This window comes from Neopsephotus bourkii, unplaced genomic scaffold (genome assembly GCF_033783945.1).
Source record: "Neopsephotus bourkii isolate Nb327-2 ecotype Australia unplaced genomic scaffold, CSIRO-AGI_Nbou_v1 NB_360, whole genome shotgun sequence".
Lineage (NCBI taxonomy): Eukaryota > Metazoa > Chordata > Aves > Psittaciformes > Psittacidae > Neopsephotus > Neopsephotus bourkii.
Genome location: NW_026900866.1, coordinates 1,931,897 through 1,955,573, shown reverse-complemented (window position 1 = coordinate 1,955,573; position 23,677 = coordinate 1,931,897). Strand labels below are relative to the sequence as shown.

Sequence of the window (23,677 nt, the reverse complement as noted above, 5' to 3'; positions counted from 1 at the left end):
CCAGATCTCAAGAACTTACCACTTCTCTGCTATGTGTCACAACAAATCCTGTATATGCTATTCATTCACATAAAGGTGAAGTAACCCTGACAAAAAAAAAAAAAAAAAGCCCTGAGGAAAAAGCAAAACAAAACAAAACAGAACACCCCATAAAAGTAGTTTAAATGTTAACTATTCTGTGATTCTTGTCAAGTTGAACTCAGTGAAAGGCAGGCACTCAGCTGCCTGTAGGGAGGCTGGTTCTTCCTTGGGCCAAGTTAGATGCCTAACTCCTTTTTATGCCTTTGCAAACCTTCCCTGGCAATGGATTGCTAAGGCCACATGGCAGGTCCAGAATATCTTCATCATCTTAAGTTTACTTTCCCAGAAAACTCTGCCTTTCACCTTCTATCTATTGATGGTATAGGTGAGTGAGCCATGAGGTTTTGAACGAGTATGACAAAGATGGACCAGCCACTGCTAGTAGAAAAAAGCATCCTCATGCCCAGAAAACGAGAATAAACCTTTTATTCTACTCCTCTCTCTAAATTTATGCTAGGAGTGTCCAAGCCACTTATATAATCACTGTATTTATCAAACCTTTGCTTTGAACATATATCTATGAAATATTGGAATGCTATTGCAGTGTTAACCTTATGCTCAAACTATTTACTGTGACCCCTACTGTTGTTTTGGAGACTTTGAGATACATAGAGATATGGTCAGATTACTGTACATCAAAGTAGGTACACGTCTTTATGCAATAACCCATATATTCATGATTGAGATATACCCACCTCAGGGGTGGGATGATACAGGATTATCATTACAAGCAATAGTAAAGCTTTATTGACATGTATAGTAGATCTTTAACTTGGTCAGATACACTGAGAAAGGATTTTTATATATATATATATATATATTTTAGTATTGGCTCTGCAAGGAGACTGATAATGTTGGGCATATAAATATACCATTGAATATATTATTTTCCATCAACGCGACTTTTGTACTACATCTTGAAAATATTTTGGTTTTATTAATGCTGTTTAATAGAGATATGAATGTCACACCTAAAAATTTTGTCTCTGATACAAAAACATTTGCTGTTATCTGGGTCAAAATCAATTCCTGAGCAGCCAGATGGCCACCCTTGCATTGCATAATTGAGATTATATTAGTTGTTCTGTCTTGTATATTGGTATAAAAATGATGGACTTGGAAGCATATGTTGGTTTGTTACTAAATCCAAGAGCAGTACCTAATACCAATGTGAAAAGACAGACGCCCTGTTCTCAGCAGGTCAGTTTTGTTATGCTTGGTTTTGCAATAAGCTTTCTATTTTATACACTGGGTACTTTACATATTTGAGGTCTCTAGAAAGCATTAAGCAGTTTATAATGGTTCACTCAAGCCCATGGCTTGTTAGAGAAGCAGAGTTAGGCTGTGGTTGTGAAAGCAATGCTGAAAAGGTCCGTGCTGAGGGGAAACAGCTTTATTTATTGCAAGTTACTACTCAAAATGATGGTGACTGCTGAGTGCATCAGGACTCCTGAAGCTGTCTTTATTCTTTGCTCTTGTACAGTTTCTGTGTTACTAAAAAACTGGATCAGTTTTCCTTTTTGACATTTGCATTTGTGTATCCCATTTGTTCAAGTTATTACAGGTACAACGGTTATTTCTGGGGGAAAAAAAAAAAAAATAAAAAACAACAACAGCCTGATGCTGAACTGCAGGTTAGATATTCTTAAAACCCTTTCCAACCCTAACCATTCTATGATTCTATGAGGATCTGCTGTAGTTGTCTCACTTGTTGTCTTGATCAGTGAATTTTAATCCATGGCTAAGCAGACAGTTAATTTGGCCATTTCAGAGAGTGCAGTGTCTGTTTGATTCCTGTCAAAAGATTCTTCAGCTGAGGTCAGGACCACATGCCTGATGGTGTACTTCCTATCTCTATGACTAAAAGGGAGAACGATTCTGGAGCCTTTTGGTTTGTAACACAGAAAACAGAACTTCTTAAGTTCAAGAGTAGGGCTTTTTTCCTGTTGCTTGGTCAAATCCAGCCCCATGTAGGCAATCTGGGTTGTTAACGTTAAACTCATCCACCAGAAATCATTTGAAAGTGTTGGTCTAGTTCCCACTGGATAAGTTCCAGTGTTACCAATGAAATAAGCTATTAAATACACGCTAATTGACAACCAAAAAGTCAGAGGATATTTCAGCTCTCTAGTTTGGTCACCCTTTTGCTATTATGCTTGACTTTGGTAGGACGGAGGTGTTACCTAATGAGCAGATGAGCTAAAATACTTCCTAAAAGCTATTAACCTACTACCTTTCATAAGTACTCAACTCACTAAAAATAAAAACCACTTGTTAAAATAAGTGAGCTATTACTAATACTCCTACATTTGCAGTGGGGCTGACTGACATGAAAAATCAAAGCATTAAAATTGATAAGGAACTGATGGAAATCCCTATATTTTAATGAAAATTAAGAACAGCGATAAATTAGGTAGGGGATAAATCTTGTGTAGCCATATAATATTACACACATACACACACACATACTCAAATTAAGAGAGCATTACAGGTTCTATAAACATTTAAAGCCAGTAGGAAGCAAGAGAATGAAAGCTAATCACACTGCTCAATACCAATCCCTTGTGCAGATGCACATACATCCTTTAATTACACCATCTTGTACTTGGAGAGATGATGAAGAATTTTCAAGGAAAAACTGTTTTCCTCAAAAGTCAGACTATGTAATAGGAAAATGTTAGTTCTGAAGGAACTGGAAGGATTTTAGAAAACAAAGCGAAAGATCCTGTGCAGTAACAAAAAGGCAAGTCTCTGTGGTGTACCTGAAATGGAGGTACCCCAGATACAATCACCAATAAAGACATGCACTTTGGACTCTTCTGGGTCAGCACCTTATTCCCATGTTCTCTGACACCATGGGCTTGTCCCTCTCCTTTTTTATCTCCCTTCTTCCCCCTTTTAATGAATAACTTTACAAAGCCTTTGTTTCATCCGTTCCTGTGCAATGGTATATGAATGCAATTTGACAGGGCAGGGGGACTTTTCTGCTTGATCTTCTTCACAAGTACTCCTTTGGCATTCAGAGTAGTATGTGAGCAAAGCTTTCTCCAAGTGTTAGTGTTCTCTGTCAAGCTTACTTTTATGAGACTCTAGGTTTTATTTGGGGCATACAAATCCTAACCTGAACACAACACTGTGGGGTTTTTTTGCTGTTCCTCTCCCCACCACGTTTAGCAAACATCTTTTACAACTTGAAATTTAAGAGATAGGATCATCCTATCCTTTTTTATAAATCTTTATTCCAAACAAATAGGTTAAAGTAAAAAATGTCTGCTAATTTTGGGTATCCAATTAAGGATATTGTCTACTTGATTTTTCAGCTGGTTTGGCACTCTGCATAACTTGGTATAGTCAATGCACAGCACCGTGGACTTTATCTGAGGTAGTGAGTGATTCACTTCCGCCTACCAAACCCAAAAACATCAAGATGGGTCCATCATATGAAAATCTCTGTTAACCATTACCTTGTGAGGCAACTTGCCCCATATTATAGAAGCCTTGAGGTAAAAAGGGGATGGAAGCAAACTCCGCAGGCAAAATCCAGCTATTGCCTTGCCACAAAGCCCTGTTCTCTCTTCCTGTGATTCTTTACCTCGTACATGAACCGTGCCCTATTCTGTCACAAACTAGACAGGAATCTAGTGAATAAAAACTACAGAGTTCTGATGTGTCCCCAGGGGAAGTGTACCTTGTGAGGTTTCATTTCTGCTTTAGGAAATTTGTGGAATAAAATCTGTGTGGCCATGTATGAAGACTGAATCCAGGTGTTCTGAAACCTTCATCTTAGTAATTTCCTCAAGATCCCAGTGCCTGATGTTGTGGCTAGCGAGGCATATATAACGTTTCCTTAGTTCAGAGGTGAACACACACAAAAAAATCATTTAAAAAATATTTTGGATCAGCTTGGAAATACTTGATTCTTTCTAAGCATTCAAAAGCAGCCTCTGTACCAAATAAAAAGCAATAATGATGCAGCTGAACTGCATCAGTTAAAAACAGTGAAATAAAACATTTTGACTTTCAGAATTCCTACCATGTTTAATGTAATATTCAGCCCAGCTACTCTGGACATCCTGCAATTATTCACCCATGCTCTTGGCTGACAACATTAGTCAGTTTTACCATCCCTGCCCTCCTACCTCCCCTCCAGGCTCCTCAACCGAACGGTTCCTCTCTGCTTTCTCTGCACAACCTCTGTGTCTCCTTACCTAACCAGTCCCAGGGTCCTGCGTCCAAACACCAGTTCCAGCTCTTTCTCTCTTGGCTGCTTCTACCGTCTGCTCTGTCACATGGCTTTTTTCTCCCTGTTGTATTCATGCAGAGACCTTTCTTCTTGACACAACCTTCAAAATGGTCAGAGCTTGAAAGAAAGAGGATTCCTACCTCTGATTCTGCACCAAAGCTCAGGCTCATGGGGAAAATTTGGAGGTGGGGATTAAAGGTGAAATCTGGTCTTACCACTTAAGCTTCTATGTGCAGAGACTGCCAATCTTTAGCGATTCCTTTCTTCTGCTAGAATAAAAGAAATCATTACTGAAATTGTGTTCATGACAGAATGTCTAATATTCACAAGTTAGCCACATTTGGATAAATTTTCAGGCAGAGAGGGAAAGGCACATCTTAAATACAATGAAAGGTCACATTCTGAGTCTGTGCTTCAAAGCCGGAGGGCAGCAGAGCATTTCAAAGGGGAAAAAAAAGTTTCCATTTTAGTATGAGCAAAACTGTTTATTTTTCCATAACCTTGTTCTTGGAAATGGACAAATTGTTTTGGCAGGTATTTTCAAAATAATCTGCCCAGTACAGAGGGGATATCAGTTTTCAGCCTAAGTGATGTTTTTTCTAAAGCTACATGCCACAGAAAATATGGTCTCTGCTGAGAAGTGTTTGCCAACCTCAATACAGGGAACGGCAGCATATCCACCTTGGAATATGGTCACAAATTATGTCCTCTGAGTACTTCTGATTTTCTTTCAAACATCAAACAGCTTCACGGAAAGACAATAGCTTAAATGGCTCTGATTTCCCTATTTTAGAGGCAAAGCAACTAAAACAGGAGGAAAGGAGAAAAAAATCAGGGGTAGTATCCAAACATTCTGATCTGATTCTTAGTCCGCCTTTATGGACCATCTCCTGATGGGTGTTATTTGTGCGATGGTCTTCCAGCCTGGAGTATTGTGGGTATTTTTTACCCTGCACAGACACACACAACAGAGGTACACCCCTTACATTCTTTCTGTGATTTAACTCTCTGTGATCAAGTTTTGGGGGCAGGAGGTATCTGCAAATCATAGTTTAATTCCACTAAGAACAAGCAGCCTCCTGAGTTCGGCTTGTTTGAGAATAAAAGCATAGAAATCCCCTATTTCTGAGGCCCCTGCTGCAATGCCCTGTGGAAGAGAGAAGTGTGAGGGCTAGAGATGTGGCAGGGACCAGTGAGGGGATGGCCACTGCTGTTGCTCCAAGTACCCAGGCTGGGGTGAACCCCAGCAAAGGTACAAGCTGGAGACACCGGAGGCCTGAGATGGACAAGCTGCATTAGAGTCGATGCCGCTTTCTGACTCACTTAGGAGAGGAAGAAACACAGTTAAGTGTTAACAGCAAATGATGAGATAGCCCCATGCAGACTGAGAACCTCTGCTTAAAACCACTCCAGCAGCAATAACAAATTCCTCATCTTAAACTGCGGCTCTCTTCAGAGGAAAAAGAAGAGGAAAACAAAAGAGAGAGAATTGCCAAATCAAACTGCTGACTCCTATTTTCTTACCAAAACACCACGGTATACATCTTAACAGCCTGAAGTAAATCAATTGTGGGACCAGCTGGAACTGGCCAGCTCTTGACCCTCCCTTGATATCAGGTGTGTGCCTGCACTCCTCTGGCAGATTAATTTATGATTTCAAGTAACTCAGACCCCCTAAAACTTTCAGAGCAGCTGTTAGGACGAGGCTCAAGGTTTTCTTTGGAAAGCATCTCTGCTAGAAGTTGGAGGTCCACAGATTGATCTGTGTCAGTATGTCATATGTATACATACATATATATGCATATCTGTATATATCTAAATATATGATTTTTAAACTCACCCACAATGTGACTATGGGACAAAATGTGGAGGCATGGCCAAAGCCTGGATGTCTGCTCGGCAACTGTCAGTCTGCTCTTGCATGTAGAGCTTAATTTTGGAGATGGAAGTAGAGGGGGAAAATGGGATTTGGAAGTGTTTATAGCAATACATCTCTAAAGAAACCTTCCAGCTTAATAAAATAAGGGGGGAAGGTGTAGGAGAGTGTACAGAGTGCATGAAATTGAGAGCATTCTTTCAATTCTACCTGCCTCTTGCGATCTGCAGCAGCATGCCCGAGTGTGTGTGATCAATGTAATCTATTGCAAAAGAAAGCCTAGGAGTTTCTATGGGGAAAAGGGTTTAGAAAGACGGTCTTTAATTATTACCTGTGTAGTAGTTAAAGTATAACGCGGTAGTAAGATACTCCAGTCCTTGTGCTGGGGACAAGAGACAGGGTGAGTACGAGGCAAGCATCTAACCTCCCTGAAGTCTGTAAGGGAATAAGAAAAATAGAATTAATGAAAAAACAGTAATTTAAAAAGGAAGGGGAAGGAAAAAAAAAAAAAAAGAAAAACAAAAGAAGACAAACATAAAGCGTTGGTGAGGAGAAAGTAGGGAAAAAAGGAGGTGGTAGTTCAGGCCGCTGACCTCTCTTTGTGCTTCACTGGGGGGAGTACCCACGTGTGAACCGGTGCTTATAAACCCGAAAAGCTCAAATGTTCCGCCTTTCTGCCATGGCCTTTGCTCGCACACGCTGAGGAGCGGCTCCGATAACCACTCCGCCCTCCCCCTCGGGGCCGCCGCCGACCGCGCAAAATGCGCGGGGCTGCGCGGTTGGGGGCTGCGCGGTTGGCGGCGGCCCCCAGGGGGAGGACGGGGGTCGGGCTGGAGCTTCATCCCAGGGCTACTTGCGCATTTTTTTCCCCCTTTCCGGGCTCACACCCCCCCTAAAAAAAAGGGGGAACAGAGCCCTGGAGCTTGCAGGGTTCGGCGCCGTGAGTACTGGCATAACTCCTATTGTGTTGTTTTGGGGGAGTCTGCTTCTTCAGCAGGTCAGTGCAGTAATCAAAAGTTGGTCCGGATTGCTAGCTTGCAATCCCAGACGCGCGATTAACAGCTAAGAAATGTATTTATTTTAAGGCATCAGAACGTAAAACCTTAGTAGAAACCCCATTACTACTAACTAGGAACAGCGTGGAGAAAATAATGAGCGATATCATTAAATATGGGTCTATTTTTGACAAGTGTCCTGCGGAATAGCCCAAAATATGATGCAGTAATTTGATTGATTTCTTTTTTCCTTTGGCACTACAGGTGCTAGCTCTGCCTTCCCTTCATTTCCCATACCATGTATATTAAACAGGGAGCGAATGCCACTCCATTGTCGGTGGTGACCCCAGCCTCCGCCAGAACGTTTTTGTTCCTCGGTGTAAAATTGCGAAGTGAGTCTCCCTCTAAAATCCTCTATATTGGTTTTTAAAATTAGCTCATGAGCTAAATTTTTGCACATCCCGTTTCTTAAGGAACAATTAAAAAATGGGGGGAAATAGAAACAAACTCAGCTGTCACGGTATTAACATTTCTGTCTATCTCAGGCCACGCGTTCATCAACTTTGCCTGGATCCGGTCCTGTGTTTCTATAGCCGTCCCAGCCTCCCGGCTGTTGGCAGGCCCTGGGGGTTGCTGCCCGGCGAATCCCTCCCGCATCCCGCGTAGCACGGGGAGCCTGTACTTCCCGCCCTGCAATGCAATTTGTCCCATTTCGGGGGAGAACTAAATAACTCCTGATGTTATTTAGTGCAGAAAAGAGAATAAAACCAGGCTACGTCGAGCCGCCGTCCCCATCATTTCCTCCGCAATATTTTACTCTTTCTTCTGGAGCATTTTATCCGCGTCCAGGAAAACACAAATCACGGGTTTGCTTTCCCCCCGTGCGAGGCTTATCGCCTCGGTCCCTCCGGAGCAATAAACCAGAGAAACCCCACGGAGCCGGGCTGGGCCGAACCGGGGCAGAGGCAGTGCTGCGCACCCGGGCGGCGGGAAGGGCCGTGATGTAAGCCGAGCCCTGGTCTCCGTGTTACCATGAGCGTGTATATTTTTATCTCTCCTTTGTAGGATACAGAAGGTGAATAATGAAATCCCGCTGCTAATAGTTTATGAGCCATGAGATTGGAAATGTGTATGGACAGACCTGCTCAAAATCACTTGCGAGAAGCCGGGAGCCCGGCAGAGGAAAGGATTTCACGTGAGCTCAGGGAGCGGGGCGGGTAAGAAGCGGGGAGAGGAGGGACAGCCTCCGGGAGCCTTCGCCCGCGGAGAGGAAGAGGAAGGGGGGGCTAAGCTAGTACCGGCCCCCCGGAGGGGAATGGGGGCAAGCCCGAGGCGAGCTTTAGGGCCGGTTCGGGGGCAACCGGCGCTTGAGCAAACGCGAAAGACGCCGCGTTTCGCGGCTGTTGGCGGCAGGTCGGGGAGGGGGGCAAAGTGTTTCACGTGGCTTTCTCACGAGTGGGTCCATGGCAAACACTTCATCCCTAACAGAGTAACACATGCACACCCCCCCCCCCCAATAATTCCGACCTGTTCCCTGTTCCCTGCTCTCCTTCAAAGTGAGGGCACATTCAGGAAAGCCTGCCCTCCTCCTTCACTTCCAACCGATACCGTGTGGACCCCTCTTATCTCTTCCCCAGTCCCCCAAAAATAAAACATCAACCAAAAATAACCCACCCGCAAACGCACCGTATTTCCAATTTGGAGTTAAAGTCGGTGCTAATCCGGGTCAGTTCCTGCCCCTGGATGGGAAGGCAGGGAGGGAGGATGTCACGTGGGGGGGGGGGGTGGGGGGAAGAGGGGGGAACGGGGGACGACACGCAAAAACAACCCCCCAAATAAACAAACAAACAAAAATCTCTCGCACGATCATAATAATGTGAAATTCCTTCCCACACACCCACAAGTTTAGCTCTGCTCGCTGCCTGGGGGGTTTTAATCTTGCAAAGAGAAAGGGGGGCTCCCTGCGCAAAATTACGCCTTCTCCTCTCATTTGTTAGCTGATTCCATCAAAAAGTTCGCTATTTATAGGCTACACACACGAACCTGGAGTAATACAAACCCTCCCGTGTTGATCCCCTCGCAAAGTGGCCGGTCCTGAAGCATCTGATCGGGTTTGTGTGTGAGGGAGGGAGACCCCGGCGAGAGCTGCCCTCCGAAAGGAGAGAGAAGAGCTCAAGCTGAGAGACTTATTAATTGCCCAGAGCTGCTCTGCCACCAGCCATGTGAGTACCCAGCGACGATCACCTTTTGCACAGATGGTCAGCGATCAGGCACAGACACTTTCTGTCCTTTTTCCCTCCCCTTTCTCTTTTTTTTTTTTTTCCTTTAATTTCCCCTCCTGTGTCCCTCCCTCCCATATTTTCTTCTCTTATTTTTTTCCCCTTCTCTTTTTAATTTGGTATTTTACGGCTTATTCCTCCCGAAGAGAAGGAATGAAACGTAGGCGAGCGCGGGGGAGAAAATGTGCCGGAGAAGAGGAAGGAAGGAAGGAGTGGTGGAGGGAGAGGAGGAGGAGGGTTTGTTAAGCGATCGTCTTGTCCCCTGAGTCCTAGCCGGCTGGGAATTAGTAGCAGAGAGATAACGGAGGTTGTATCCCTCCCTCTGCCTCCGCTTTTCTCTTTCTGGAGCGCTCAGCCCCTCTGACAGTTATTACCCCGGTATCAGCGCGGGTAACGAGCTGTGTTCGTCAAATCCCATTTGGGGGAATTATCAGGGAAATAAAACATAAAAATAAATACAAACAGACAAGAGCGCGGGGTGAAGGGGCTCGATAGCTCCGCGCCCAGCAGTGACCGGCCCAGACGAGCACCCCGCTCCTTCGGGCCATGCGGGAGGTTTTGGGGGGCGAGGGACCTCCGCGGACCCTTCCCCGGTGGGAAGGAGCGAGGTGGGGCGGTGCGAGCCCTCGGCGGGGCTCGGTGCAGGAACTGGAGCCCCACGCGGCAGCCCTGGCACGTGGGTTTAAGAAACTGCAGAGATTTGATTCGAGAAGTGGGGGGAAAGATGGGATCTGTGATGGGAAAGGTGGCTGTTGGATAGGTAGGTGTGCTGGTTTGTGGAGGAATGAAGGGCTGGGAGACTCTTCCCGTAGAAAGGAGGGGTGTGGGCAGAGAAGGCGACTTTGTTTTCAGCATGGAGATGTGCTTTTCTAAACCAAACATTTTGAGCTCCAATCACACACTCTCAGGTTAGCGTAGCATTAAATTAACAGGGTCGGGGTTATCGAGGGCATTATAACGTGTGCCCGGGATGTAACCTCTGCTCGTTTATACACAAAGAAGAGGGAGAGACGGAGTTACACCTGGAAAGCCAAAGAGCACCGTGAGTATCGGTATTTGTTCCTCTCCCTCTACACGCCTGTGAACAAAGTTCAAAGGCAGCCGGTGCGGGTCCGTCGCACCCCTTTGCGACCTTCAAAGGCTCCATCGCAGCTGAGACTGGTGATGGGAACCTCTGGCATAGCCCCTCGGAGAGAAGAACTTGAGGTGTCTTGGTCCTAACTTTGCTGCTTTACATAGGGAAGGTAAAAAATGAAGGGGGGGGGGGGGGGAAGAGCACTGTCTTGGATCCAGCGGTATTTATAGGTGGCGGCAGCGCCTCCCTTTCAGTAAGCAGCCGTGGAAAAGAAGCGTCAGAAAGCTGGCTGCTTTATTGATCCAAGGTGCTTGGACGTTCACAGCCGTGCGAGCCAGGCTGAACCTACGAAGTCAGAGCTCCTCTCTGGTTAGGCAGCGGGAAGAGGAGCAGAATCCTTATTTTGCTGTCCACGAGCTTGGGCACTGCTCAGTTCCCGAGCACAGGTATAGGAAAGTGTGCGATGGGAGACTTGCCCCTTGTCTTACAGGCAACGCACACAATACAGGAGACTCTCAGGGCTGAAAGTGGGCCAGGGCTGCGCGATAGGGATCAGATCAGACAAAGCAAAGGAAAGAAATCCAGTTAAAAATACATTAGTTGAAATCAGAGGACGAGCTTGAATGTTGTTTGTTGTTTGGGGTTTTTTTAATTATTATTATTCTTTTTCTTTTAAACAAAGGTGCACGTTAGAACAAGCTGGAAGCACTTTGTGCCTGACTGTATCCCCCACGCCCATTGGAAATAAAGCAAGAAGCTTACTCTTTCTTTGCATCTTTAAAACCTTGTTTTAATTAGAATTGCTAAAGTAGGACACCCCGGTAGAGGATGTTTTCAAGTATCCACCTACGTCTCTGCTGTAAGCAGAATTGCTCTCTGCTAAATTGCTTGAAAAGCAAAATTCCGCTCCACCCCCAGCTTGTTTTGGCACCTACTCTCCCTTTCCCCCCCCCGAAATTGCAATCACTTATGAAAGGTTACTCCATTAGGAGGAAAAGAGAAACCCCAAACAGCCAGCAGTAATGAGATGACTGGACTCCGAGAGCCTCAGCTTTGCTCTGTGCAGCAGGAAGGGTTTGGGCAGAGCGTCCCTCAGAACTAATGCCTTTTTTTTCTCTATTTGAAGTCCCAAATTGGGCGTATGCTTGCCCTTCTTTAATGTATGTGATTAAATCATAACAAAAACAGACTTCTCAGCCTCTCAGATTTCCTCACATACGCGAAACCTTTTTACACGGAGGCGAGAAATTGAGTTTAGTTAACTCAGGGCACAGGCTGGGCTGAAGTTTGACTAGGGCTCCCAGCGCAGCTTCCAAACAAACGCGTGTTTTAGCTGCACCTCACGCTTCTCCTTTGCCAGTCACGGGATTTTAGCCTGGTTTTCTCATTCCCCACCTCTGTTTGACCTCACTGCTGAGGGATGCTAGGGGCAGGGGCTTGCTGGACAGGGGGCTCTTTTCCATGAGACACGGGCTGGACCCGCACCGGCTCCTGGTCGGTTCCGCCGGCACCCCTTCCATCCCTGCAGCACGCTCGCTGCTTTCTTCCTCTGCCGATCAAGGACTAGATTAATTTCGCCTTCAGAAAAGTGAGGTTCCTTTAGCCCACTTCTAGCTTAAATTAAAAATGAAGGGTAAAAAACCCTACAAACCCAACCCCTCTAAAAGTTTCTCACGTAAAACTCTGATTCCCTTTAGTTCTTGCTCCAATGAGGAACCCTGGCAATTAAGAAGAAGGATAATAACTTCTCGTCCTTCTCCAAAAGGTGATTGCAGGACGGCACTCGGTGCATGCGGTCCCTCGGTAACCGGATGACACGATCGCCACCCTGCCCGCTAGCAGACGTTGCTTACTTTTCCCTGCCCCGGGCAGGGAAGTCGGGCAGCACTGAGAGACCCCCTAGGACCTCCCCCACTGCTACCCATCCTGCCCAAACACACACACACACAAGTCCCCGCTCACTCCCTGCTCTCAGCCGAGGTTTGCCCCTGGCTGGGCTGTCAGCATCTGCAGCCAGCATGGGACGAGCACAGCGAAAAAGGAGTTAATTGCCCGGCCCCCCGCCCAGGAGGGCAGGGGCTCATAGCAACAGGTAACGAGGGCACCTGCAGCTTTTCAGTATTTAACTGCTAAGAGAGGGAGCAGGAGGTTTGCCAAAGGGTCTTTTTCGGTAAGAGGGGATCTGGGGGGGAGGAGAAGATCACCCATAAAAGGGTGTTTAGTGATACTTGAACAAAAGCTTAACATTGAAGGGAACGCGACGTTTGTAGCTTCCTCGGGCTGATCTCTTGTCCGCTGTTTTCTCGTGGTTCCCTAAAGCCGCTTCGGCTCCGCGGGGTTGGGACGGGACGCGGGTTTCCCGGCCCCCTGCGGGGACCCGCCGAGGATGCTTCGTGCCTCATGTGGAGGGAAAAGTACCGGTTGCAGGGAAGGGGAGCGGTGCAGAACACCCTTCCCAGAACGATTTCACAGCGGCGCAAGCGAGCGCTTCGCGGTCGGGCACAAAGCAGACCCCGAGCAAAGCCCTCGCATCTCGTGTGTGTGCGTTGGAGGAAGGTTCCTACCCTGGGCAGGTGGCCCTGGGCTGACCCGAGTAGGGGGAGCTCCCCCTTTCCTCCTGTCCTACCAGCTCCCCGGCTCTTTGTTCTTTGCCCTTTTGTTCTCCCTCTCCTCGGCGTGTGTCCGAGGTTTCCAGGTCTTGGAGGTGCGGAGGAAAGTTGCTGAAAGCTGAGGAATTGCGATAAGTGGATGCCGGAGCAGGGAGAAGAGGCGGGGGGAGGGGGGAGGCTTTCCTGGGGTTACAAGCCCTTCACCACATTCTGTCGCTTTGTCCGGCCCGCTCAAGGGACAGTGTGCCGCTCTGGCTAGAGCAGAGAAGCTTGGGAAGCTCCGGTGGCCACAGCACAGTGCTCAGAGACCGTGCACCCCTCTTCTCCATTGCAAAGCGTTCTGGTGGGCAGCTGTCTCTTCTGCCCTTTCTGACAGCAAAATAACAATGGGTGAATATACTGCAGTGAGGTGAGGCAGCAGGTCATGGAGAGGAAGGGTTTCTGGATGTTAAGATTTTACGGCACATGTATTGGTTTGAGTTGCACAAACTCAGAATGGATTTGGTTTCATAGCTTGCTTTGTGGTGGTTTTGCCCGTTTGCTAGACAGGGCTATGGTAAGTCGCTGTCAGGAGTCAAAAAGTTGACACTTGCTTTCAAAGCAGATGGAATATAGTTGTAGAGCAGTGTTGCAGCTTAAAAGGCAGCTTTAGTGTGGTTAGTGGGAGAGCATGGTATGGTTTGATAGTGGCAATAACACTGAAACTTCCTTGGAAAAGGAAAACTTCTTTATTCAGTCCAATATGGTATATTCTTACCTTGTCTTTACTAATCGTTATTAAATGCTAGAGAACTACAAACTTGCTTTACCTTGCACTAAGAAATCACCAGTAATTGCTAATATCAGTTATCACAGGATTCTTCCCTCTCCCCCTGATGTATGAAAGTAGAAAAACACTTTGAGTGGATTCAGTATAAGGAAAGCTGATAAAAAAGGAAGTTTTAATATAGTGTATTGGAGTAGGTCACAACAGGTTCCAGGCAGAGCCAGATCCAAGACCTGAACTTGAGCAGACATCCCTAACAGCTCCATTACGCTTCCACCTTTGCAACCAATAATGGATGAATGTAGCATTCTGGAATTAGCTGAAAAGCTGCTTGAACCTAATTCTGATATTCCTTGTAATTGAGAGAATGACCATAAATATTTACTATTTTATGTATGTAGAGCTCCTATAAGATATTTTATAAATATTATATTCATGGAACTTTTGTATAAGATAAAAAGGCTGAAACTGCTTTTTATGCTGAGCTAGTTTTCCAGAATTTGTATGCATTTTTCTGATATGAAACCCAATACACAAAGTTGAGAAACGAGGTGAGATAAGATTGGATTTGACTAAATACATGTTTCAGGTCGGCATTGTGCCTATACTTGCAGGGATCATACCATCCTTCTGGCAGATGTTAAACCCCAGGATCAATTTTTCAAATGAAATGGGGTTTGATTTGATGAGACGTGCGGCCTGTTATTCCGGCTTTGTTTTTCCCTGGTGTTGAGGTTATGCAGTCCCAGCGAGAAGTCTGGGAACCTTGCAACTGGCAAATCCAGCTTTAAGACATTTCAAGCTGGAAACTCGAATACAGAAGCTGTCCTTGAAAACGTTGACCTTTATTATTTAGGGCCATGGTTCACAGTTTAACACAGTGATTGGTCATTAGCAAAGCAGAGAAAGATACAGGAATTGTATTGGGTGCTTTGGTGATGGTTTGATTTTTCTAGATGAGTGTCTCTCAACACGCAAGTCTTAAATGCAGAGGCCATACGCATTACTTACTGTTCTGTTTATATCTCAATTCTCAAACATGTCGTTGCAATATCCAGGTAAGAATGTTCAATGCCACTTACAACAAGGAATCTGCCTTAAGCAATACTATAATCAGTAATAGTTAACGTTGCAGAGAACAAGAGTTTCTGAAAATGACTTATCACCACACAAGTTAACAAAGGTACAGCTGTAACTGTGTTTAGAACTAAATAAATGCAGACATCAGAGAAGGAGAATATAAATTTAATTGGGAAAATGGACCTTATAGAATGTTGTGTATGATTGATAACGATTGTTTCTGTCTCGATAATGAGGCTTAGAGATGTTAGTGGGTACTTGTTTGAATAGAGGGCTTCTGCAGCATGAGAAAAATGCATTTCTGACTCCAAAGCGCTCAGTGAAGGAAGGCTGGCTGCATTTATTCACATGTTAATTACTTCTGGTTTTGCTCATGCTTTTTACTGACATATGTAGTTCCCTTTCAATAGATGAGGAATCTATACGTACCTTAAAAAAAATCAAATAGACAACCCCCTACTACTTCCCTTGGAAACTCTGACATTGAGTATGAGTTACTAAATATTGCACTGGATTTCAGAGGGCAAATCTAACCACATAAAGGTGGTTTGGGATTTTGTTGTCTTGGTTTTTGGAGCAGAGGACAAAGCTGTAGTAGTCTGCTAAACTACTGAGTTATTTAAACTGTCAGGGAAGACCCTTTAAACTCTAAAATTTTTATCACCTTTGTCTGTTGATAAATACTTGCACCAAATGGTGGGGGGAAAATACACTGCTTTCATTTTTACTTTCCTCGTACTTATTATATCCAAGCAGTCCCAAATGGCATTGGTGAAGAGGAATATGGCATAAAATCAGAATGAGGAGGAAATTAAAAATGAACACCCCCTGCTTTATGATAGAAACCTCTAGGCATAGGTGTGAATGAATACTGATTCATTTATATAGTTCTGAAACGGAAAAGCCTTACATTTACAACAAAGGTAAGCAGCACATTGTTCTGCATTTAGCAGCTGTTGGTGTGCTAACTTCAGGAAAACAGGGAGCAGCAATCCTCTTGACATCCCGGAAGAGAATCAGATATATGCTCTCTTTTTCTGTCTGGAAATAACTATGGGGGTTATGTTGAGAGTAGAGGGTGAACAACTTTAATATTTCACCACCACCACCAAATGCCCATGCTTTATTCTATCAGTATATACTTAAGTCTTTAATGCAAATCTCCATCTTTCAAATGTGTTTATTATGTGTGTAAAATCACCACTAACCACACTAAAAAGTGGTACATGTTGGCTAAGATTCGTTGCAGAATAAACAGTAATTTAGATTATTATTTCTTTTACTGTTACGTTCGGGTATGGAGAGACATGATGCTCATTTCACCATGCAGGCATAGGAATGTGCTTAGGATGTCGACTGAATATAGTACATGCATTTGCAACAAAGCCTAGTGATAATGACATGTTTCCACCTAAGTATTTAATCTGTTTACTCTTAATAGAGTAATAGTAACAAACTTAGAAACTACTTCCCCATATTTATATTCTTCCACAATAGACTTCTTACTCCAAGAGCAAAAATAAGCATTCCTCCATATTTTCTTAGTGACTCATGACCCTAAGGTATAGTACTGGCATAATACACGCAATCTCCCTCCCTTAAAATACTTGCAGGACTAGTATGGTATTGCCTATGCATAGCTTTTTGAACATACATCATTACTGTCTAAGTGATGCTGGCTATAAGCACAGAAAGAGAAAAAATGAGAGATCAGTGTAAACATATTCTAAGCAACTGATTAAGATAAAGGCTCTGTTCTGTTTCCGCTGCAGTTAACACCAAAACTTGTGATTCTTAATAGCTTCCTCTTACTGTTTGGATTGTGGAAATGCTCAGAAATCCCAGCCAGCATTTTGGTTTTGTTTGTGCAGAAACACACAGAAGTAACAATCTTTGTTGAAAGCTGTGGGCTTGGGCCTTTTTTTTTTTTTTTTTTTCATAGAATTCTACTTGGTATTCTTACATTGTTATGTACTAGGAGGTTTGCAACCCCTCTGAAATCAGTTATCTATGAGTGACGTATTTGGTATTTTATATTTATTTCGAATCTTAACCCCAAATCAGGGTAAGAATTATTTGTTTTAAAAACTGCCCCCCCCCCTTTTTTTTCCCCCCACTTAAATACAAATCCTTACATTGGTGCCAGTCTAGGGAAGCTGCCACTGAACTGTTGCTAAGTTTAACATCCATCAATGAAGATGATTAAAATGGATGACGAACTTACACATTTTCTTCCAGTTAGGAAAACATTCAAGTAGAACTGAACTAGGCAATTCCATGAATATGCCTATCAGTCAACACTTTCTGAACAAATCTGTATTTAACATCTTTTTTTTTACCTTACTCTTTCATATTTTTATATTCAAAATTTATAATTAAAAATATAGATCTTTAAACAAGGAACAAAAACAGTGTAGATTTCTGAATTATATATTACAAAATCTTTTTTCTTGGATTGTCTCAGGATGATTTTCTTCCCTCCTCCTTCCTTATTCATCTTGTCCACTTGAAAAACATTGGAAGTAGTATGTTTTACAGTAGGATACAGCATAGTGACTCCTCCATGTTCAAAGGATACTCAAAGATCTTCATACAATGGCTCTGCATCACTAGAAAATGTTGAATATATTTTGGCTGATTGAATCTTTTATATATAGCAAAAAATACAGTAATCCAGTGATGGCTTCCAGCAACATGCGTAAATCAAGTCATTTTGCACCTGTACATGTACTGCTACTGAATCAGGTCCTTTGGGGGTAGGTGGTTTGGTGTTTTCAGGGAAAATACAAATAAATCAAGCTTATACTTCTAAACTGGGTGATACCAATTTCTATACACTCAGCAGATAATTTTGTGCTCTTTCTAATCTGTAATAACACCTGTCCAATGGAACAAGTAAGAGAGAGATCTATATATATGTCATAGATACTTACATATGTGTGTGTATATATTGCATCACAGTCAGGGAAAAATATACTCAAGGAGACAAACTTGCTTTAAAGGAAGTGCCACATAAAAGAAGAATTTTATGGTTTGGAAGTTGTATGTCTTGGTAGAATGAATAAATTCTTTAAAATGTGACATCACACCTTCCTTACACATAACTCTATGTAAGGAAGGATCACCAGTAGTGAGAGCGACTATAGGAACTGAATTATTTCTGAGTTCCTTTACCCATTACCTATCAAATACATTTTTATCAATATGTCAAAATAAAAACGCTTTAGGAGGAAAAATATACAACAATCTTTTGAGGTCGAGGGGTTTGGTTGTTGAATGGTTCTTAATACAGATCAAACAAAATATGGGGGAAATAACTGAAGAATTATGGTGGGACTGGCATAGGTCTTTCCTCAACTGGAAGAAAATGCAGACCAAATCACTTGTCATTGGCATGCTAATATCTTTAGAATCACATTGAAGTTCACCTGACCTGTAAGTTTGGCATTGCATCCACCAAAATCCTAAGATTCATGTTCCACAATCTGAAACTTCTGCAACCATATCTAAGTTTTATTTTTATATTACAGCTTTATTTTTTTTTTTTTGGGGGGGGGGGGAGCAGACAGGATAAACCTGTGATTGATTATAATACTTGACATTTAATGAATGGACTTGATTTATTAATCCAAGGGATATCAAGGGCATAACCCTTAATTTCTTATAAGGAAACTGAGGCACAGAGAGAGAAGTGACTCTCAGAAGCCCAAGTTCCTAATGATATGTTGCTGGTGGATTTAGGACTGCACAGCAGGTTGCATACACCTGCTACATACATGTTGTAGTCTCATAGAGCATATGCATTTTATGATGCCTTGACAAACTACTAAAACTTTGTTCCAACTTTTTTCTCAAGAGCTTTGTGATACTCTTTCTTCAGTGTCAACCCTTTGTTCGTTAAATGTCTGTGAAGCTTGTAACAAGGTCACCTGCATGAGGACTAGAAGACCTGTTTGTCTTTCCAGTACTAAAATAACTTCCTGAATGTTGACTCCTGTATTCCTATGTATAACAGCAGAATCACCTGAAATCACTGGAATTGCTCTTGCATAGCAATTTGTTGAACTGAACCCATAAGGAGGAACACTAGCATCCCACATTGTGCATCCTCTGCAGCTGCACAAAGTTAAGAGAGAAAAACTGAGGCACAGTGGAAAATAGTGAGAATGACCATTTTCATTTGGCTTGTACCTAAAGAACTGTCCCAGGAAGCAGCGTGTACTGCTAGAAGAATGTTTCTGGATGTTAACTCTAGGTAGCCCTGGTAACTTAGTAATGTGATACTCTATCTGCACAGATAGGGATGTAGAGCAAGTCTCCTAATAACTGGAAATTAATACACTGGTGGTTAATAAACCATGTTTTCTCTTCTTCTGTAGTCTTAACTGGACACACATGTTGAAGGGGCTCAGAGGAGGGGTTGAGTGAAGCCTGACAAACACAGGCGGACCACTGAAGTCCTTGGGATGGCTCCAAAAGGACATGGATGTGGCATTTGTGAGCTAGTGGATCTAATTCTCATCAGAAATAGTAGCAAAACATTATGGTGAAGTCTTCTAACTAGTGAAATTGCTCTATTGCAATGAACCGTACCATAGTAACCAATGGTACAGTGCAAAAAACTGCACTAAGTAAAATTAGCCTTGTTGAAATAAGTTAATTGAGAAAATAATGGACCCAACCAAACTTTGGGTAGCTTATATAAAGAACAGTATTAGTTGGTTAGGCAAAAATATGGTTTATGAGTAAAAAATGTCAGGGATTTATGATCTTAAGGTCCTTTCCAACCTGATCTATTCTATGATTCGATATTAATTCTCCTATAACTAAGATGAGAACTGGCTTCAGTGTAAGGTTGTTGCTGGACACATCCTTGAAGTTACGTTTTACATATGCTGTGTAGTGTCTGTGTCCACCAGCACGCTAACATACTCAACATCAGGTGGAAAGCTTTCAGCTAAATAAGAGGCATGCTTAGTCTTCTTCTGGAAGGAAGCAAAGGGGGATGCAGAGGTGTTTGCAAGGGAAGCAGCTCCCCATCCTTAGCTCTCCTCGATGCCTTCCCCTGTAGAAGCCCATTGGGAGGATGCGCTCCAACTTGGCAGCCTGAAGCATAAGACCTGGCTGGATACCAGCTCCCTCCTCCCCTGCCTGCTTCTCTCTGTGCAAGAAGGCAATGCCAGGTGGCCACGGCTGTCCTCTTGTCTCTTTTGGGGTCAGAGCTGCCATCTGAGCAGAAGGGCAGTATAGGTAAGGCTGATACCTTTTGTGACCTATTCAGGGCTATGATTGCTTAGCCCAAAATTCAAAAGACAGTACTTTGCAGTGGGTCTCCTTGTTTTGGTGAAAATGACTGAAACTCTGCCATCCAGCTACAGAGCAAATTAAAAGACTGGTGATATTTTAAAGCATCTTTTATTTTCTATTTCATTATCTACAGGTAGGTATATACAGATCTGGGGACTATCCTTTATGTTCCTGCCAGAATCTTCTAAGAAGACAAAAACAAGACCAAAAATTATCCCTCTTTCACTAAACTTCTTAAACTCTCAAACCCCACAAAAAATTCAAATCATATTAGATGACATATTCTTATAGAGATTTAGATAAATTGGTATATATTGTCTTAGATATGACAAGGTTTTAAGCTTTATAAACTTGATGTCTGTAAGCTTTAAAAAACTACTTCAATGTAATGGAAATAGCAGAGCTAAAAAGGAAATGAACACTTGCCTCTTTGGCAGAATTATCACTACCCTGTGTGTAGCAAAGGCCTCTCTGGCTGGCTGCCTTTGCTGCAATTACTGGTATACTTTCTTCCCAGGATATCCTGTTGTTTGCCACCCTCCCTCTGCAATTTTTGTTGTTGGGCTTTTGGATACAGGAATTTAATCTGATGAAGTATTTTGTACAGCACTTAATAAATATACCTTCTTCCCCTAAACAATGCTACTGGGCTATAAATACCTAATGAGAACACATCTTTGGTGGTGTAAATCTGGAGCAGGTACCCTAATTTTTGTCACCATTTCTCTGCATTGATACTGGGGCAACTCTGTTGGGCCTGATGGCAGCAGGTCTCTTGCCCTGTTATTTGTGGCATGAGAGAAGGAGCTGGTATTGTGCAGCTTGTTTCTGCATCCTTCTCATCTCAACTGCATTCTGCTGACCTCACTAGGAGAGAAGAGCATAGCATACAGCTCCTGATAGCAGTAGGCCCCAGTAATTCGTGCACTGCCCAGAGATTATCTTCTGCCATTAAAATTCAGTTGTTTCCCTTCACATTTAGACATTCGCCCATGGACAATCACCCATCATGTAACTTGTCCCCCTCTCCCTAGGGGTGGCAGATTAGTGCATAAAGAGATGGACAGATTGTAGCTCTAATAGTGGCTGGAAAGATGGAGGCAAGAAAATGAGCTGCCCTAAAGTTAAGGAGTAATCCACATGGCTCCAACACTGAAATATATAATAATGTGGTTGTAGGATTTGATTGCCAAAGATTTTGCATTTGTTCTGCATCTGTCTTGGTTGTATAAATATTTAGAACTTTCTACTTTATTGCTTTTGCTGTATAATATAACTGAAACCATAGAATCGTAGAATGACTTGGGTTGGAAAGGACCTTAAGATTGAGTTCCAACCCCCTGGCATGAGCAGGGATGCCTCGCACTAGACCATGTCACCCAAGGTTCTGTCCAACCTGGCCTTGAACACTGCCAGGGATGGGGCATTCACAGCTACTCTGGGCATCCCTTTCCAGAGCCTCACCACCCTTGCAGTAATGAATTTCCTCCTTATATCTGATCTAAACTTCCTCTGTTTAAGTTTGAACCCATCACCCCTTGTCCTATCACTACAGTCCCTGAAGAAAAGTCCCTCTTTGAGCATTCTTGTAGCCCCCCTTCAGATAATGGAAGCTGCTCTGAGGTCCCCATGCAGCTTCTCCAGGCTGAACAGCCCAATAAATATCATGGAAAAATGCAATTTTTTAGTTAGAAATTGAAGACCAAATCCCCAGACAGTATGAATTGGTGTAAGTCCACCAATTTCGTGAAAGCTATGTCAGCTTTCACTGGCTGCATAGCTGGTTTCTAGTCTGTGGCTCTGACCAGTTAATTACTGAAGAAGATTTCACCATACCATGACATGCATATACAGTAATGGAAATCGGGGTTCTGACTGGTGTTAAGCAGTTAAATGTAAGTAAAAGCATTCTTCTATAGAATAATCTTTTCACTTTTCTCATCATTTTTCATCATGAACAAATGGATTAAAACTGGTGTCCTCTCCTTCCCATTGGCCTCCTGACCACCTGCTGGAGGCCTTTAGCTGTAAGAGGAAGGATGGGCTCGGTATCAGCACATTTCATTTAGGTCTCTAGAAAAGAGAACCTCTAACATGCACCAAATGACTGGGAGTGTTTCTAGCGGGCATTCCAGGGCTGTGAACGCAGCCTGGGACCCTGTGGTCCAGCAGGCTTTGTCATCCTGACTGGTGCTAAGGAAGTCCTCCTTACAAGCTTCTGTACACCATTTTCTACTTGTATCTATCACAGCTTTGCAATTACAGCTCTTTGCTTGTGCCTGGGGATGTAACTAGGCTCTTGAAAAGTCAGAAGACTCACAAAACTTCTAAAGCTGGGTAATGTCAATGTGCTTCAAGCAGTGTCTAGATGGAGCTGAGGTAGTTGAGGTCCTTCAGCCCGAAATTGTTTAAGATCCAATATTAATCTATTAATCTTTCGACTTAATGTGCCAGGTGAAGTTCTGAAACCTCGGGGAAGGCTTAATTCACACAAACAACACTGGGGTTCCCTAATGGAGTGTTACAAGTGCTTCTTTCTCAACTCAACAGTATCAGTTCCTCTGTCTTTGTATAAAACATAGCAGCTAAGAATTCAAGTTCATGGATGAAGGGTTTCATGTTTCCTCCTCTTCCAGTCTATAAACTATTCTATGCATAGGCTTCTTCTGCTCTTCCTTTTGAAGCTCTACCATCAGCATTTAAGGTTATTCAGGCCACAGAAAAGCAGCAGCAGAGGAGCATGACTGTAGCCTCCTGTGAGGATACTGAGTTATGTGGGATAATCCTGGATCTCTGGCTTCCAGGATTCCTTTAGCATTTATACATTAAGAATGAAATACAATGGGCTTTTGAGATTCATGAGCTATGACCTGAATCATAGATAGAGCCTATGTGCCACTAAACATAATACCTTCTTGGCAGCCGTTCCTCTTCTGAAACCCCTGGCTTTGAGACCTGTTTTGGAAAGGCAAGAGTCATTCTGTAAACCTTGTAGTCAGTACCTATCTGAATCAGGCCTATCATGCTGTTTTGTACCTGTACTTTCCTCAGTAAGTCATATGTACTTTGCACGTACATTACTTAAGTGCAGACGGCTGGTTATTGTAATATTTGTGTAGCGTGTGAAAGGGGAAAGGGCTTAAATTCTGTTTGCATTTTAAATAACTGTCTTGGCAGATACACAATCCACAGTGTTTATGTTTTCATGGAATGCAATGTTTGTGACTGATGTTAAACCAAGAGGAGCAGGTATCAGATATGGTCAAGCAGGTTTTACAGTTGGTCTGGACTGGGTCAGCCTTGCACTGCAGCTGGCTGTCAAGGACATCTGGAAAGGTGCCACTCAGCACTATACAGTTTGCTAAG

The 23,677-nt window shown here is 43.4% G+C and overlaps 1 protein-coding gene and 1 long non-coding RNA gene across 6 annotated transcripts in view; one reads left to right on the top strand and one right to left on the bottom strand.

Annotated features, from left to right (window-relative positions):
• The window catches only part of LOC133209772 (uncharacterized), a 70,001-nt gene that overhangs the window by 45,358 nt on the left and 966 nt on the right, over nt 1–23,677 (bottom strand). Inside the window, exons 1-2 of one of the 2 annotated variants that reach the window (XR_009724759.1) lie at nt 8,882–9,006; nt 4,465–4,593 (exon numbers count right to left, since the gene is read on the bottom strand). The exons of the other annotated variant lie outside the window; for it this stretch is intronic. This is a non-coding gene — a long non-coding RNA (uncharacterized LOC133209772). Of the gene's footprint in view, nt 1–4,464; nt 4,594–8,881; nt 9,007–23,677 lie in introns of those variants that run through there. 2 annotated transcript variants of the gene reach the window in all.
• Nucleotides 9,255–23,677, top strand: part of ESRRG (estrogen related receptor gamma) — a 405,523-nt gene continuing 391,100 nt past the window's right edge. The window contains exon 1 of one of the 4 annotated variants that reach the window (XM_061348551.1): nt 9,255–9,417. In XM_061348551.1, the coding sequence (XP_061204535.1) occupies nt 9,416–9,417 (2 nt within the window). In that variant the 5' untranslated portion in view covers nt 9,255–9,415. Of the gene's footprint in view, nt 9,418–10,288; nt 10,517–23,677 lie in introns of those variants that run through there. The other 3 variants (XM_061348560.1, XM_061348565.1, XM_061348573.1) reach the window with 3 other exon arrangements.